Source organism: Dromiciops gliroides, chromosome 3 (assembly GCF_019393635.1).
Source record: "Dromiciops gliroides isolate mDroGli1 chromosome 3, mDroGli1.pri, whole genome shotgun sequence".
NCBI lineage: Eukaryota > Metazoa > Chordata > Mammalia > Microbiotheria > Microbiotheriidae > Dromiciops > Dromiciops gliroides.
Window position 1 is genome coordinate 251,760,498 of NC_057863.1, and position 15,124 is coordinate 251,775,621.

General features: G+C 35.7%; 1 protein-coding gene across 3 annotated transcripts in view; it reads right to left on the reverse strand.

Moving 5' to 3' along the window:
- Positions 1-15,124, reverse strand: part of AFF3 (AF4/FMR2 family member 3) — a 694,821-nt gene that overhangs the window by 19,420 nt on the left and 660,277 nt on the right. For all 3 annotated transcript variants that reach the window (XM_043992437.1, XM_043992436.1, XM_043992435.1), the window contains 3 exons: positions 11,225-11,361; positions 8,701-8,772; positions 1,380-1,473 (listed from right to left, as the gene is read on the reverse strand). In XM_043992437.1, coding sequence (XP_043848372.1) covers positions 1,380-1,473; positions 8,701-8,772; positions 11,225-11,361 — 303 coding nt within the window. The remainder of the gene's footprint in view (positions 1-1,379; positions 1,474-8,700; positions 8,773-11,224; positions 11,362-15,124) is intronic.

A 15,124-nucleotide genomic window follows, 5' to 3' on the forward strand; every position in this document is an offset into this window, starting at 1 on the left:
ACCCCATGTTTCTAAAGTCAAAAAGAAGGCCACAGCCATATTGTATAGGTTCCAGTACTCTTCTCATTTGAGACAGATGATATTCAATTGATCATAGCTTGGAACACTCTTTAATCTATTTTGGATAGCTGAATGCTATAAAGAAGACAGCTGGAACAAATATTCTTTCTTCCAGATAGGAACATGAACTGTTTCTATTTGGTTCACATGGTTTCTAGGACATATATGAGAAAATTACCAAGAGTGAGGCTAGAAAACAGGATTTCTGGGGAGTAAGGATGGCAACTGACTTCTCTCTCTCTCTTTCTTTTTTTTGTGGGGCAATGAGGGTTAAGTGACTTACCCAGGGTCCCACAGCTAGTAAGTGTCAAGTGTCTGAGGCTGGATTTGACCTCAGATCTTCCTGAATCCAGGGCCAGTGCTTTATCCCCTGCACCACCTGGCTGCCCCTGGGAACTGACTCCTAAACTTTGAGAGGTATGTGCTGATTGGCGAGTCTCTGGCTGTGATCTCCAGTCTGCTCCACCTCCATACTAGTTACCTTGCTTGCCTAAAGGTGACCCTGTCCTGAGGAATCTTCACTGATTGAAGGGTCCTCCCCGAGAAAGATTAGGTGGGGGAAATATTTCATTTTCTTGTTCTTAGAGGAGACCTAAAAAGTTGCTTGTACATGAATCCACCTAGCTGCCCCCTGTATTTATTCTTTCTTTCTTTCTTTTTTTTTTTTTGGTGAGGCTTTCTTTGGTGCCTGTCTCCCAGTAATCTAGTCTTTGATATGAATGAAACAGACATAGGAACTGTTGCTATGGTATGAAAGATCACAAGATCATAGCTTTACAGCAAGAGGTGGCCATACTAGTCATTTAGACCAACTCTCTTATTTGAAGGGAAACTGAGGCACAGGAGTGAAATGACTTGCTCAAGGTCACAAAGGTAAAAAATGGCACAGTGTTATACTATAGAGAATGGTAAGCTTTTCTCTATCTAAAATGAAGAAAAAACAAGAGAAAATAGGCAAGAGGCACCTGGATTGGCTATAAAGAACAATAAATATTAAATACTGGATTGGGTTTTGAGGGATTAGGTGTATTCTCTCTTTAGGGTTTAAAAGAATGTCATGTGTTATCATGGAGAGAGTAGGCATTCTGAAATAAGGAGATACATCAGATGGCTTCTCTATGGCCTCCTCAGTCTCCAAACTCTGTGATTGTGTTATAAACTGTTTTTATAGACACACTGAGGGAATATACTGTCACTGGCACGAAAGCAATGGATTCTGTCAACCCAGTCACATTTACTCTCATAGGGTCTTTAAACAATATACAGTACATTCTATAACCAATGTCAAGTCACAAGTAATCTGCAAAGCAAGATAATACCTTGAAATAGTCAATAAGTGCTTTTGAATACTTTACAGCATGGTCCCTTTTGAGTCGAAACATCCGCCAGTACAGGAGAGCCAGACAGCGGTAACTATATCCCAAAAAGACAAAATCAGTTTCTTAAGAATGGTCATATATCTCAAAGAAAACTAGAAAAACATCTTCAAACATTTCAGTTGTTTCACAGTACTTATTAGTTATAGACTGAGGTTTTGAAGCACAAAGTCAAATCTGCCATTCAAAAAAAAATTCAATTGGAAAAGAACTATACTTCATCATTCTAAGTGATTGCTCAAAAGAATAAAATAATCTGAAGTCACAAATACATTCATCAGCTTCACATTTCTTTTTTCAGGGAGTGTGAATAATGGGGCTTTCCATTGACTGTTTTCCTTTTACACCACTGGAGGGCAGTATCTCCCTGTAAGAAGGGAGTTGAAGGCTACCCAGCAGGAGGACCAAACTCTCAGATACTAAGCAATGCAAGGAAATTGCTACATCCCCATTTCTCATTGTAACAGTCTCAGGTGCCTGGCTGATTTTGAGTCTGCTCTGCTGAAAAACAAAAAACCTTTCTTTCAAATCTTCTTTCCTTACTTTATAATTAATCTAGCACTTTTATTGAGGAGTTTGCATAAAACTAGAAAAGAATATAGGTAGCTTTCTCTTGTGAAATACGTACTTTCTTTGGTGCCTGTCTCCCAGTAATCTAGTTTTTTGTTCTCTTTATATTTTTATAAATCAGGTGGCTGCAGTATTAACTGGATAACCAGGGACAGCACCATCATCTATTGTATAAATTTATAGGTGAATCTTGGTGATCAGATTCACAATTCAGAAATATCTTTTTGAAGGAACATATTAGAGATCCCTCAGTCCATAAGGAATTGCTGATCTTTTCATTTTGCGGTCTGATTCCCTGATTTGTAGATCACAAATTGTACATATAAGCTACCTGCCAGTGGAAATTACTTTGGAGTTTATAAAAAATATGCAATAATTTGGTTTCTTCTTAGGAATTTTCCTTAAATGTTACTTTAGAATGTGAGGTGATATGTCTTGTGAAACCAGCATGGAAGAATCATTGTTATCATTTTCACAGTTATGAATAGCAGTCATATTTGTGCACTGGCAAGTCCCTACATAGGACTGTATGATTTTATTACTGTTGCTAATACCAGTCTTGTGAGTGGGATGGTAATTCATTACATAAGATCATAGGATTTATCATCATCATTATTATTATATCATTATATTATCAGTAGTGCAATGGTAATCCACTACATGGAAACATAGGACTTTTGAACAGGAAACAAACCCTAGAGATAATTTAATACAACTCTCTTAACTTACAAATGAGGAAACTTAAGACCCAAAGGGTGAAAATTAGTGAACACTTTAAAAGGATTCTGAACAAAAAAAAAAAAGCAGATTGGGAAAATACTTCTAGTAAATATTTTAGAGAAAGGTTTGAAAAAGAATTCATAAGGAATGGATCCACAGCTCTGCAAGCATTAATACAGTCTTCAATGGAACACTGGTCAAAGGATACAAATTAGATCATTTATGAAGAAAAAATCACAAAGTATTTACCACAAGAAAAAATGTTCAGATTTCCTAATAACCAGAAAAACACTCTCTAGAATCGCAAAAAACAAAAAGTAAAAAAGTACAAAGTTGGCAGAGCTATGGAATAATGGCACTGTACAGAGTTGGTAGGACTGTAGACTGGTACAAACATTTTGGCAAAATGGCAGTATGCGATGAGTTACAAAATTGATCATAACATAACTTAGTAATTGCATTGCTACCACTTTATCCTAAAAGCATCATAAAGAGAATTTATACCTATAATGATATTTACATATACCCTATTAGAACAGGAAAAACTGAAAACAACTTGCATGTCAAACAATTGGAAAATGGCTGAATAAATTTTTTCACATTAATTTATTTGCTCCATAAACCTCTAGTCTGCTACTTTGGTGCAGTGAACAAGAGAGCCTGAATTCTTGAAGACTATGCCAATGAAGCAAAAGCTCTGGCAGGTCTTACCATGCTGGAAAGGTTTTCAGTATGGTCCTGGCAATAGACTAAATCTGCTTTCCAAGGACCAGCTTAAGGCCAGAGAGGCCCATCAGACTAGGTTAGCCACTTAGCAATTAATTTTTTTGCCCATGGCAACCCATGCAACCAAGAAAAACACAAAATAGTCCTTCTGGCAACTCTAGTTGATGATGGTGGTGGAATGGCAGAAAAGGGGCAGATGATGCCAAGAATCACCAAAGTTCCAGACCACTATTATTATGTTAGTCACTGCTACCTTAAATGTAAACTCTTGGTCCGGTGACCAATGAGTAGACGTACTATGGGAGGAGGTAAATCCTATAAGTCTTGATAATCTCACTATAAACAAACCAGAAGACAAAAGGAAGTTGCTGCTAAATAGAAAAATGGTTCACAGATTTTTCTTGTGAAGGCAAACAATGGAGTTGGTGGAATTAGTTTGATCATGCAACAAGCACAAGAAACATAATTTCATGGGATATTTGGTAATTTTGATGAAAATGTTTACTATAAATAGTTGTAGAAAGATTACCATGAAAATCGCTGTAGGTTATATGTCAACATCTGTGTGACAAATGAAGAAATAGTGAAAATCTCTGAAATACTTGACACCCTCCAAAGTAAACCAACATACACTTTAATATGTAGAAGTAGGGTATAATAGCAAACGAAAAGAATGTAGTAAAAGATGATTCAGGAGTAAGGAAAGAGAGGACAAAGGCTTGTAGATTATAAAGAAGACTTCTCAGACATTAGAATGTCTGAGGAATATTTTCTTCAAGAGGAGAATAGGGAGGTATTGGACATGGAGAACAACAAATAATATTATAATAAAAAACTGAGTATTTTCCTAACAGACAGGAAATGATTGGTTACAGATGTAAGAGTTATTTCTGAAATAGTGGGATATGTATAGCTGGATTTCTGATTTGTTAGTATCAGATTAGATTTGATACTGTAAATATCAATTTGGAAGAAAATATTTTAAAAAACAAGAAGATTTGGTATGCAAGTGAGGCAACTTTGATGTGACCTATTCAAATAAATTACTTATTGCCAGAAGAAATAGATAAAATAAGACATCAACACAGACAATCATAATTTCCAAATGAAACTTAAGCAATATAAATCAAGTGTTACAATAAGAAGGCCAAATAAGTCTACAAAGTAGGTCACCCAGTAAATAAATGATCTTGCTAGGTAGAGAGAAATAGGTTAGAAGCCCACTGGTTTAGAATAGAAACTTATTTGTGAGAACAACTCTGAGAATGACCAACAACCTGATTCAAGAGGACTAATGATGAAGCATGCCACTTACCTCCTGACAGGTGATGGATTCAAGACTCAGAATGAGAAATACATTTTTGGGATATGGCTAATGTGGGGATCTGTTTGGCTTATCTATGCTAAGGGTCTTGCTTTTCCTTTTTTTTTTTTTAAATTTTCACTGTGGGGGAGGGTTAGAGGAAAGGAAAAAATAAATGCTTATTAATTGAAGAAATTATTTTTTCTGGGTAATTTAGTCATTTTCTTAATAAGGGCAACAGATTATTAATAAAAGGTTGGTCATTTGGCTGTCTCGGACTAAAGACAATCATGGAGGCAGACTCATAGTTTATATACCATCCAAAAAAGTAGACGGTTCATCAAACAGCAATAAAATCTAAATGGTTAACATGACTGGAGGTGGGCTATATTAAAATGAAGGGCTGAGTATCTCTCGGATAGGGAAAGTATCTCTATACCAGACCATCCATAACTTTAGGCTGACAATTCAAAGAATGTACACCCTTTCCAATGGTGAGGCTGAGGGAACCATGGACAGAGAAATTATCTCTACTCGGACAGAAAAAATTTTCTAAAAATAAAAATCTTATTGTGAAAGCTAGTGGAAGATTATGGATAGCTTTATTCCATAAAAAAGTAAGAAACAGCAGAAAAAGAAAATAGGTTTATAGAAAATTTGGTGATAGATCCAAGGAAGCCAAATCATCGTTACACATTAAAGGACAAAACTGAAAGGGACAATAAATATGAAAAACTGAAAATATCTGTTAAGATTTTTATAAGAAACTGTTTCCTCTATTAATGAGAGAGGAACCACCACATTTAAACTAACATCAACTCCAAATGTGCTATATGTGAGCAAGTAGAAATGGCATTAAGGAACACAGATGGGAAGAACAGTTGGATTAGACAAAGTATATAAAAGATATCTGTGTAGTACGTAATTTAATTCTGAGGATACTGAGGAATCACTTATGAAGTTATCAAGAAGGGAAGATAACAAAGCATGGGAAAGATCTGGGACTTTATTTAAAAAGGTGATCTAGAAAAAGGACTAGCCTTGGAGTCACAAATAAGGGCTATGTGACCTTGGGTAAGTCACATAACATCTCAATGACTCTGGCAACTCTAAAACTACAGGCTGCAGAGAAAGCATTGATTTGTATCGATGGAGAGATGTGACTTAACCAGTGAAATCACAGATCTAGTCCAAAAACAAATCATTAAATGATCAAGAAAATGTCAATAATGCTTGACTAATATATTGGCCAACTTTCCACAAAACCTTTATGAGAATAATTATATATAGAGAGAGGTTATGTTTAATGAAGGTTTGTTAAGAAAATAACCAGACTTTTGCAAATGATATGGAAGGCCTTATCCTCAGTTCTATAAAAGATTGAAAGGTGTACATAAGACAAACCCCTCTGTACTTATTGTTTGTTAACTTCAAAATATTGTTTCAGTAGATCAAAATTATATGGGATTCTCCAGGAAAAAAAAAGAACTGTGGAATCTGGGTGCAGATTGAACCACACTATTTCTATTGTTTTTGTTGTTGTTGTTTTTCTTTTTTGAGGTTTTTCCTTTTTGCTCTGATTCTTCTTTCACAGCATGACTAATGCAGAAATATGTTTAATGTGATTGTACATATATAACCTATATCGGATTACTTGCTGTCTTGGGGAGGGGGGAGGGAGGGAGAAAAATTTGAAACTGGAAATGCTATAAAAACAAATGTTGAAAACTATCTCTACATGTAACTGGAAATTAATAAAATACTTTTATGGAAAAAACATTATATGTGATTCCTTAAAAGATATAACAAGATTACGATCAAGCAAGGTGTAAAACAAGGAAACATGCTTCCCAAAGGTATTTGTCATTGTCGTAACACATGTCCTCTACAAAGTCTATATGGAGGAGGGATTCCCTATAGAGCAATCAATCATGTATCAGGCACTGTGTTTGGCACTAGGAATACAACTACAAAGAATGAAAATTATCATTACTTGAAAGAAGTTTTCATTCTAAGATGATGAGGTCCTCCAGGAGTAACTGCTTGTGAGTGATGTATTTATCATATGAAACTTCTGAACACTGCAAAGCCTTTTCTTTCTTTTTTTGCAGGGCAATGAGGGTTAAGTGACTTGCCCAGGGTCACACAGCTAGTAAGTGTCAAGTGTCTGAGGCCAGATTTGAATTCAGGTCCTCCTGAATCCAGGGCTTTATCTACTGTGCCACCTAGCAGCCCCACTGCAAAGCCTTCTAAATGAGATCAATAATTACTCAGAAAGGTTTGGTCTATTTAGCCACATGAATATTCAACAGAATGAAAAATGATTATGATATAGAAATATGAAAAACCAAGGGAATGAACAATGATTATGAAATATTTAGGTGGATAATTCATAAACTGATCTTTTCATATATGTAATTTGAACAGATATTGTGAATGGCTAATGCTCTGGGCCTAGAAATAAACAGGAGAAGAATGGTTGTAATGATTTTGGGAAATTACATGGTTATTTTTAATTCCCTCAAATTTCTGCCTGAAACAAAAGACTTTTTAAAACAAACAAACAAACCAACCAAAAAAAACCCCTGCTATTATTCTGGTGATGGTGTATAGCTCTTGGTCATGGAATATAAGTCTCTTAATAATTGGGGTCCCCCAAAAGGCAATGAATGGAGAGAGAAGTGGTAGGCACTGACATATTAACAATGAGTAGCTATATAGGAGAAGCAGAGTAAAAGATATCAGAGATGTCAGACTGGAAAAGGAGGTGGGTGTTGGTCATATAGGAATTAATAAATGAGGGTGAACGATAAATAAGATGCATGTCATTTGTTATCCCCCTGAAATCTAGAGATCTAGAAAAAGGCCCTTGGCACACTGAGGAGACCACCTGTGGAAGATGAACAAAAGAGGCACAGGGAGGAATGGAGTACTCATATCACTGAGATCATATATCTATTGAACTTTAAAGAACAAGTATTGTGTACATGTATATGTATACACACGTATATGTATAAACACATACACATGTGTGCATATATATATACATATATAGAGAGGGGGGGGGAGGGAAGAAGAGGTGGCAGGAATAAGTTAGATTACATGGCCTCTGGGTTCCTTCTAGACCTGTACATATAATCCGATATGAATTAATATAAAGGAATATTATAGTATTGTTAAAAGCATAGAGTACAAAGGACGAAACTTATATGAGATGATGTACTACTAATGAGCAGAACCAGACCTGCATATACACATTGATTATAGAGATGTAAAAAGAAAAAGAAAATGGAAAAAAAAAAGGAGGAAAGAAAACAAGATGTGAGAACTTCAGGGAGGAGAAGGGACACAAACAAGAACATTTTCTTTGTTAATCCCTTTTGTTTTGTCTGAGATTTCTTCCTTCTTGTTTTAAATATTTATTTTTTGTCCTTTTAGACTAGTTTATTAATCTTTTCAAACTTTATTTTTTGCATTTGTAATAAATTTTTTAAAAAATGTAATGAACCTGATCTTCAATTTGGTATAAATATGAGCTTTAATTTAAAGCATTATCTTGGTTCTGCTACATTAATCCTACATGTAAAACAATAGATGAGTTATTATGATTGCACCTAACATGTTAAACACAAAAGAAATTACATGAACATTGGCACAGTTAGTATACAAGTCATTAAAAATCCAGCCCCATCAAATGCTTGATGCGCTAGACCTGACCTGTCAACTACCAATCATTATGAGTTGCTCAGGTATACCTAGAGAATTCCTAAGTCATTCAAAGGTTGCAGTTGAATGGCTTCTAGAAGTCCCCTAGCCTCCATGGCAAGATCTACTTTCTTGAGTCAGGAGACATGACAAAAAGCACCCTCTTGTGTTTATAACACTTAGTTTAAAAGAAAACCACTGACAGGGTTGGAGATTTCAAATGAATAATGATATACCTACCATAATGCAGCTAATTGTTTGTCCTCTGGAGTGGCATTTGGGCCTGAGTGGGTTTTTAGTCTCATAGCATACCTTAAAAAAAAAAAAGTAAAAGAAATAAACATCATCATTCCATGTAAACAGTAGCGTATGCTTTGTGTTAGACTAAATCTCCCAGCCCTTTCTGGGCTTTACATGTTTGCCTCTGCTTTCTTCAAAGGTGGCTAAGGTTGCTCTATTATCAGCAGGCATTACATTACGATGACTACAAAAGAATGATTTTTATGTCCACTGAGCTACTTTCTGTTCTTTAATAATACAAGTTCAAATGCTACAAATAGCTAGGAGTGCTGCTATTTCAAGAATAAGCAATGTAAACAGTAACATATCCACTGCTACAAATTTCGATCTACAGCTGAAATGCTGAGGAGCTTGACTGAAGACTGAGGCAATGCTCAATACTTCCAGGCTTGCATCCAAGAGAAGTCTCATGTCTTACACTTAGATAAATGTTTGGATTTTCTTTTTTTCCCTTTGTTTGCAACCCTTACTCTGACAGCAGTCTAAGTGTCTTGGGTGCATTCTAATCTATATTTTGCTTCTACAGATGTTTGTTATGAGAAGCTGCTGGCTTTTAGGGACTGTCTTTACATTTGTTGCTCTAATCATGGTTATTCATTTTTCTCAATAAAACATCCAATTAACAGACAGAATTTTTGAGGGAACTTTCAAGTCACTTCTACATTTATTGAGAAACTTGAAGGAGATAATTACACTTCCTAATCCTATCATTAAAGTCAGTTTCTTTCATTTGTGTTGCCTCGATGTTTAAAATGATATTCGTGTTGTAGTCTGGATGATCTAGATAATGGCCTTACTTTGGCAGCTAGATGGATAGCGTGCTGGACTTGAAGTAAGCAAGACCTGAGTTCAACTTCTGCATCAGACCCTTAATAGGTGTGTGATTCTGAGCAAATCATTTGATTTCTCTCAGCCTTACTTTCCTCATCTGTAAGATGAGGACAATAATGGCACCTACCTCACAGTGCTGTTCTAAGGATGCAATCAGACAATATATGTAAAGTACTCTGCAAACTTTATAGAATATAGAAATGTTAGCTATTGCTATCATTGTTATTATTAATATTATGAATTACTCATTATACCATGCACTTGATACTGGCCACAGTCTAGCAAGGAATGTTAAGAATTCTGGAATCAGATAGTTTATTCCTGAAAATGTTTATAATCCTGAGAATGTTTTTCTGCGGTTCTGCTTTTCTGTCATACTATATTGGCAATACTGTGCCACTGAAGCATGGTCTGGAGTCACTAAATCAGCAGTGTGCTTAGATTACTAGACATATTTAACAATTTCTGAAAGTTGGGCAGTGCCATCTCACAAAACTACAATAGTTTTTTGGAGATTATGTATGCTGATACCGAAATGATAATCATGAAGGCTGAAAGTATTTACAGAATAAAGATACTTGATAACAGTACTTCCCCTCTATGTCAATGCATAGAAGAAAGATCATGGCTTTCAAGGTATGCTGTAGTGGGAAGAACACTAGTCCCAGTCTGCCATTTACCAGTAGTGTGACTTTGGAGTCATGTAACCTGTCTGAACTTCATTTTCCTCATCTGTAAAGTGAAAGAGCTGGATTACAGAGAGGAGACCTCTACAGTTCTCTCTAGTGCAAAGTGATCTATTACTCTAAAATGCTTAGGAATCTTGAATATAGAAAGGAGGAAACTGAATAGGGATATGGTCAGATTTAAATCACAAATAACATTGAAAGAGTGAATTTGAACTTTTCACTAAATTTTAGAAAGTTGCTAGTTTTAGAAGGCACTAATTTCTAAGAAGTGGTACTTTAAACACTGGGCTGTAAACATTTGGTCATTCCAGGACAAAAAACGACAGAGATTCAAGAGTTTTAATTAATTAAGTGATATAGGTCCACTAAAGATTATAAAGGAAAAGTTAAGGCTATATTTTTTGACATAAAGATCATGGAGGATAACCATGCCTTTTCATAAAACATCTTTTAGTGTTACCATTAGAAAAAGAATAATGGTACAGCTAGGCTACAGACTGATTCAATAGGAGGATACTTCTTTAATCCTTTCATTGTATCTCAACTCTGGCTAGAGATGGGGGGCACATTAAAGAGAGGAAATTTAGATTTTGGCATTTCATTTAGATCCCTGTGCTGAAATGATATGAGCACATTATGACAGTAAGATATGACTGTTTTAGACATATATATTTAGGAAAAGGACAACAGTGGTTACTATCCTTTCCTAAGGCTCCCATCAGGCCTACTAATGGTAGTCATTTCGAGATGAATTGTAGCATATTCCTGTTGTCATTTGTGCTCCTTCCAAGTTATTCAATCCCAGTGCTTACCATTAGCACCCATTAAGAGTTATTCTTTTTCGGAGTGTGGCTGATGTTACAGGGCTAGTGTTTTGTATTCACATCTCACATACAATCAAATGAGAGATATATATAAGTGATTCTTGCTCTCTAATTCCTTACCTGATGAGTTCTACTGTTTCTGAGTACATTGTGTAGGGAGATTTAGATTCCATTGGGCCTTGCTCCATTGCATTTCCACACTCAATAAATGACAGGGCTGCTTCAGCATAATTCAAAGCTTTTCCAAATTTTTCCACCTAAGCAGCAGAATAAAAACATGGTCTCCCTTAAGAACAGTTATAAAACCAACATTCTTACAATATTTTATGTGCTTTATTGAGATACCTAGCTTATGGGTTTCAAAAGTCCTGTTAATGAGGCTGAGAGAAAGCAACACTAAATTCAAAGTGAGAGTCTAACACAAAACAAAACTGCTAATAAATGGGGTAAATCTTGGCACTACCTAAGCCCTTCAAACCAAATTCAACAGAAATAAAAACTGCAATATTTTAGGCTTTTTAATTGAGACTTGCTATTCATCAAAATCCAGCTCTTACAGGGAAGTAAACAAAATTTACCAGCTTACTTTCACCACTCAGGCAGCATAACCCATACGGTGCATATGTAAAATAAATATTATGCATGGTAAAATGAATTCAAACAACATTCTTTGCTACAGATGTTCCATAAATTGTGACTGGCTTTAGTTACATGAGCAAGTGGTTATATGCAGAGTTGTACCTCACCCATATAACAGGTGGCAATTATTTAGTATTCATAATTCGACAACAGCAAATTCAATTCAACAAAGATTTATTAAGCATCTAATATGTGCAAGAAGACCTACTAAATCTTGCTGGCCTTAGCCAGGCTTCCTGTTCCATTCAAGTCTCCTTCTTACCATCTGCTCTCCTGAGATACTTTTATTCTACTTCTCACAACCCTGATTTCCACCTCTTCCTCTGGGAATCATAATCAAATCTATTCTGACACTGCTATTGGGAAGGGAAGTCATTCCACTTCCCCAGGGCTCTACCAACTGTGTCATTTACCAAACCAAAACAACCCTCCTTGTCCAATATTCCCCTCTATATGTTGTCTTTTCCTATCAGAGTATAAGCTCCCTGAGGGCAGCGAGTATACGGTTTTAAAATTAGTAACCCCTTTCCATGGCATCTAGTAAGCACTTAATAATGATTTTTCATTCAATCATTTCAGTTGTTTTCCCCCTACGTCTTTAGAGACAAAGGTTGATATGAGACAGACCCTGCTCACTTTTGTGAAAAGTATGTGTTTGGACGATATAGATATATATATATATATGTATACACACACACACACACACACACACACAGAGTGGATTCTGGGAAAAGGCTGGAAGAGGAGAAAGATTTGGGAATTTGGGAGGTGATAAATGAATCCATAGAAGTAGATGAGATCACCGAGGAAGAGAGGAGAAGAGAAAGTAACAAGGACAGGGTTTTAGAGGATACCTACATTAAAGGAGTGGGAGGAAAAGGATGAGGCAACAAAGGAGACAGAAAAACATCAGAGAAATAGAAATAGAACCATTAGAGAGTGGCATCAGAGAAACCAAAGGAGAGAAAATCAAAAAGAAAGTAGCCAAAAAGAATCAGATCCTATAGAGGTCAAAGAAGAAAGAGACAGAGAGAAGGTGAATTAGTGGAGGCAATAAGCATCAACTGTTCCTCCTAGAATTTTGGTCATAGAGGTGAGTGAAGAGGAGTTCAAGGAGGAAAAGGGGTTCTTTAGAATGGGAAACATGAGTTTATAAGGACATGGGATCATAGGATCATCTATTTAGACCTGGAAGTGACTTTAGCACTCAGAGAGTACAACTCTAGAATATAACACCTCCATCCTGAGGAAACCAAAGTCTAGAAAGGTTAAAGGCACTGAGAGTTGAATGCCTTTCTCAGTCACAAGCACATTAAATAGCTGAAGCAGTATTTGAACTTTTATTAGAGCTTTTATCATGACTGTGAGAGATGACTGACAAAGATCATGGAGGAAATGGGTGGAGATGTTATCACTCATTCAGAAGTTTTGCACAGTTTAGAGACTTTGGGGGCACAGTTTCAAATTGCTTTATGGACTGGCTAGGCCAATTTACAGCTCTACCAAGTGTGTACCAGTGTGCCTGTTTTCTGTCAGCCTTTACAAAAATTGCTATTTTCCCTTTTTGTCATCTTTGCCAGTCTAATAGGTGTGAGGTCAAACTTCAGAGTTGTTTTAATGTGCATTTCTTTAATTGGAGCATTTTTTAATATGGCTATTAATAGCTTGAATTTCTTCCTTAGAAAAGTGCTTTTTCATATCCTTTGACCACTTAATTGCTAAATACCTGTAATTCTTGTATACTTGAATCATTTAAAAAAATATATCCTGAAGATTAGCCCTTTTACCAGAAAAATTTATGATTTTCCCTTCTATTTTTAAACATACTGATTTTATTTGTACAAAACTTTTTAATTTTATGCAACAAAAATTATCCATTTTATCTTATAAGATATTCTCTTTTGTCTGATTATGAACCTTTCCCCTACTGATAGTTGCAAAAGGTATTTCCTTCCACACTCCTCTCATTCATTTATGATGTCGCCTTTTATGCTTACATCATACACCATTTGGAGCTTACTGTGCAATATGGTGTGAGACCCTGGTCTAAACTTAAATTCTGTTAGATCGCTTTCCAGTTTTTCTAGCAATTTTTTCCAAATAAGTCTGTACCAAAGTAGTAATGGTCCTTGGGTCACTGTGTTACTATGTTTGATTTCTTTTTTCTTGCATATCGTATACCTAATCTTTTTTTTTTTTAAAGTTGGTACTAAGTAGTTTGCATGATTACTACTTTGTAGGATAGTTTGAGATCTGGTATTGCTAGGTTGTCTTCTTTCTAACTTTTCCCCCCACTATTGCCCCTGATATTCTTGACCTTCTGTTCTTCCAGAAGAATTCTGTTATTATTGTTTCTATCTCTCTAAAGTAATTCTTTGATAGTTTCATTAAAATTATACTGAATAAATAAATGTTGGTATCTGTCTTACTGGCATGGCCCAACCATGAACAATTAATACTTCCCCACTTACTGAGCTTTTTGTTTCTTTAAAGAATATTTTGAAGTTGTATTCATATACTTCTTTTATGTTTCTTTGGTAGGTGGATCCCTAAAATTTTATATATTCTGTAGTTATTTTTTTTTTTAATTTTTTTTTTTAGTGAGGCAATTGGGGTTAAGTGACTTGCCCAGGGTCATACAGCTAGTAAGTGTTAAGTGTCTGAGGCTGGATTTGAACTCAGGTACTCCTGACTCCTGGGCCAGTGGCTCTATCCACTGAACCACCTAGCTGCCCCTTCTGTAGTTATTTTGGGGGGGGGCAATGGGGGTTAAGTGACTTGCCCAGGGTCACACAGCTAGTAAGTGTTAAGTGTCTGAGGCCAGATTTGAATTCAGGTGCTCCTGAATCCAGGGCTGGTGCTTTATCCACTGCACCACCTAGCTGCCCCCTGTAGTTATTTTTAATGGAATTTTTCTTTCTATCTCCTCCTACTAGGATTTGTTGGTAATATATAGGAAGGCTGATTATTTTTGTGGATTTATTTTATATCCTATTATTATGGTAAAGTTAACTGTTTAAATTAATGAGCATGCTGTGGGGTGCCTGGCACAAAATAAGTGCTTAATAAATGCTTGTTTCCTGCCTTCCTTTTGGTTAATTCTCTGGTACTCTATGTAGATTATTATGTCTAATGAAAAAAAAGTGATAATTTTGCTTCCTTCTTGCCTATGTTTATAGTTTTTGTTTTTTTCTTCTTGCCTAAGTGCTAAAGTTAGAATTTCTAGCACTGGGCTAAATAATAATGGTGATAATGAACATCTTTGCTTTACTCCTGATCTGACTACAAAGGAATCTATAGCTTATCTTTAATAGATATGATGTATATTATCATCTGATCTGTATCTGATAAATATAACATTGCTTTTGGTTTTAAGTAAAC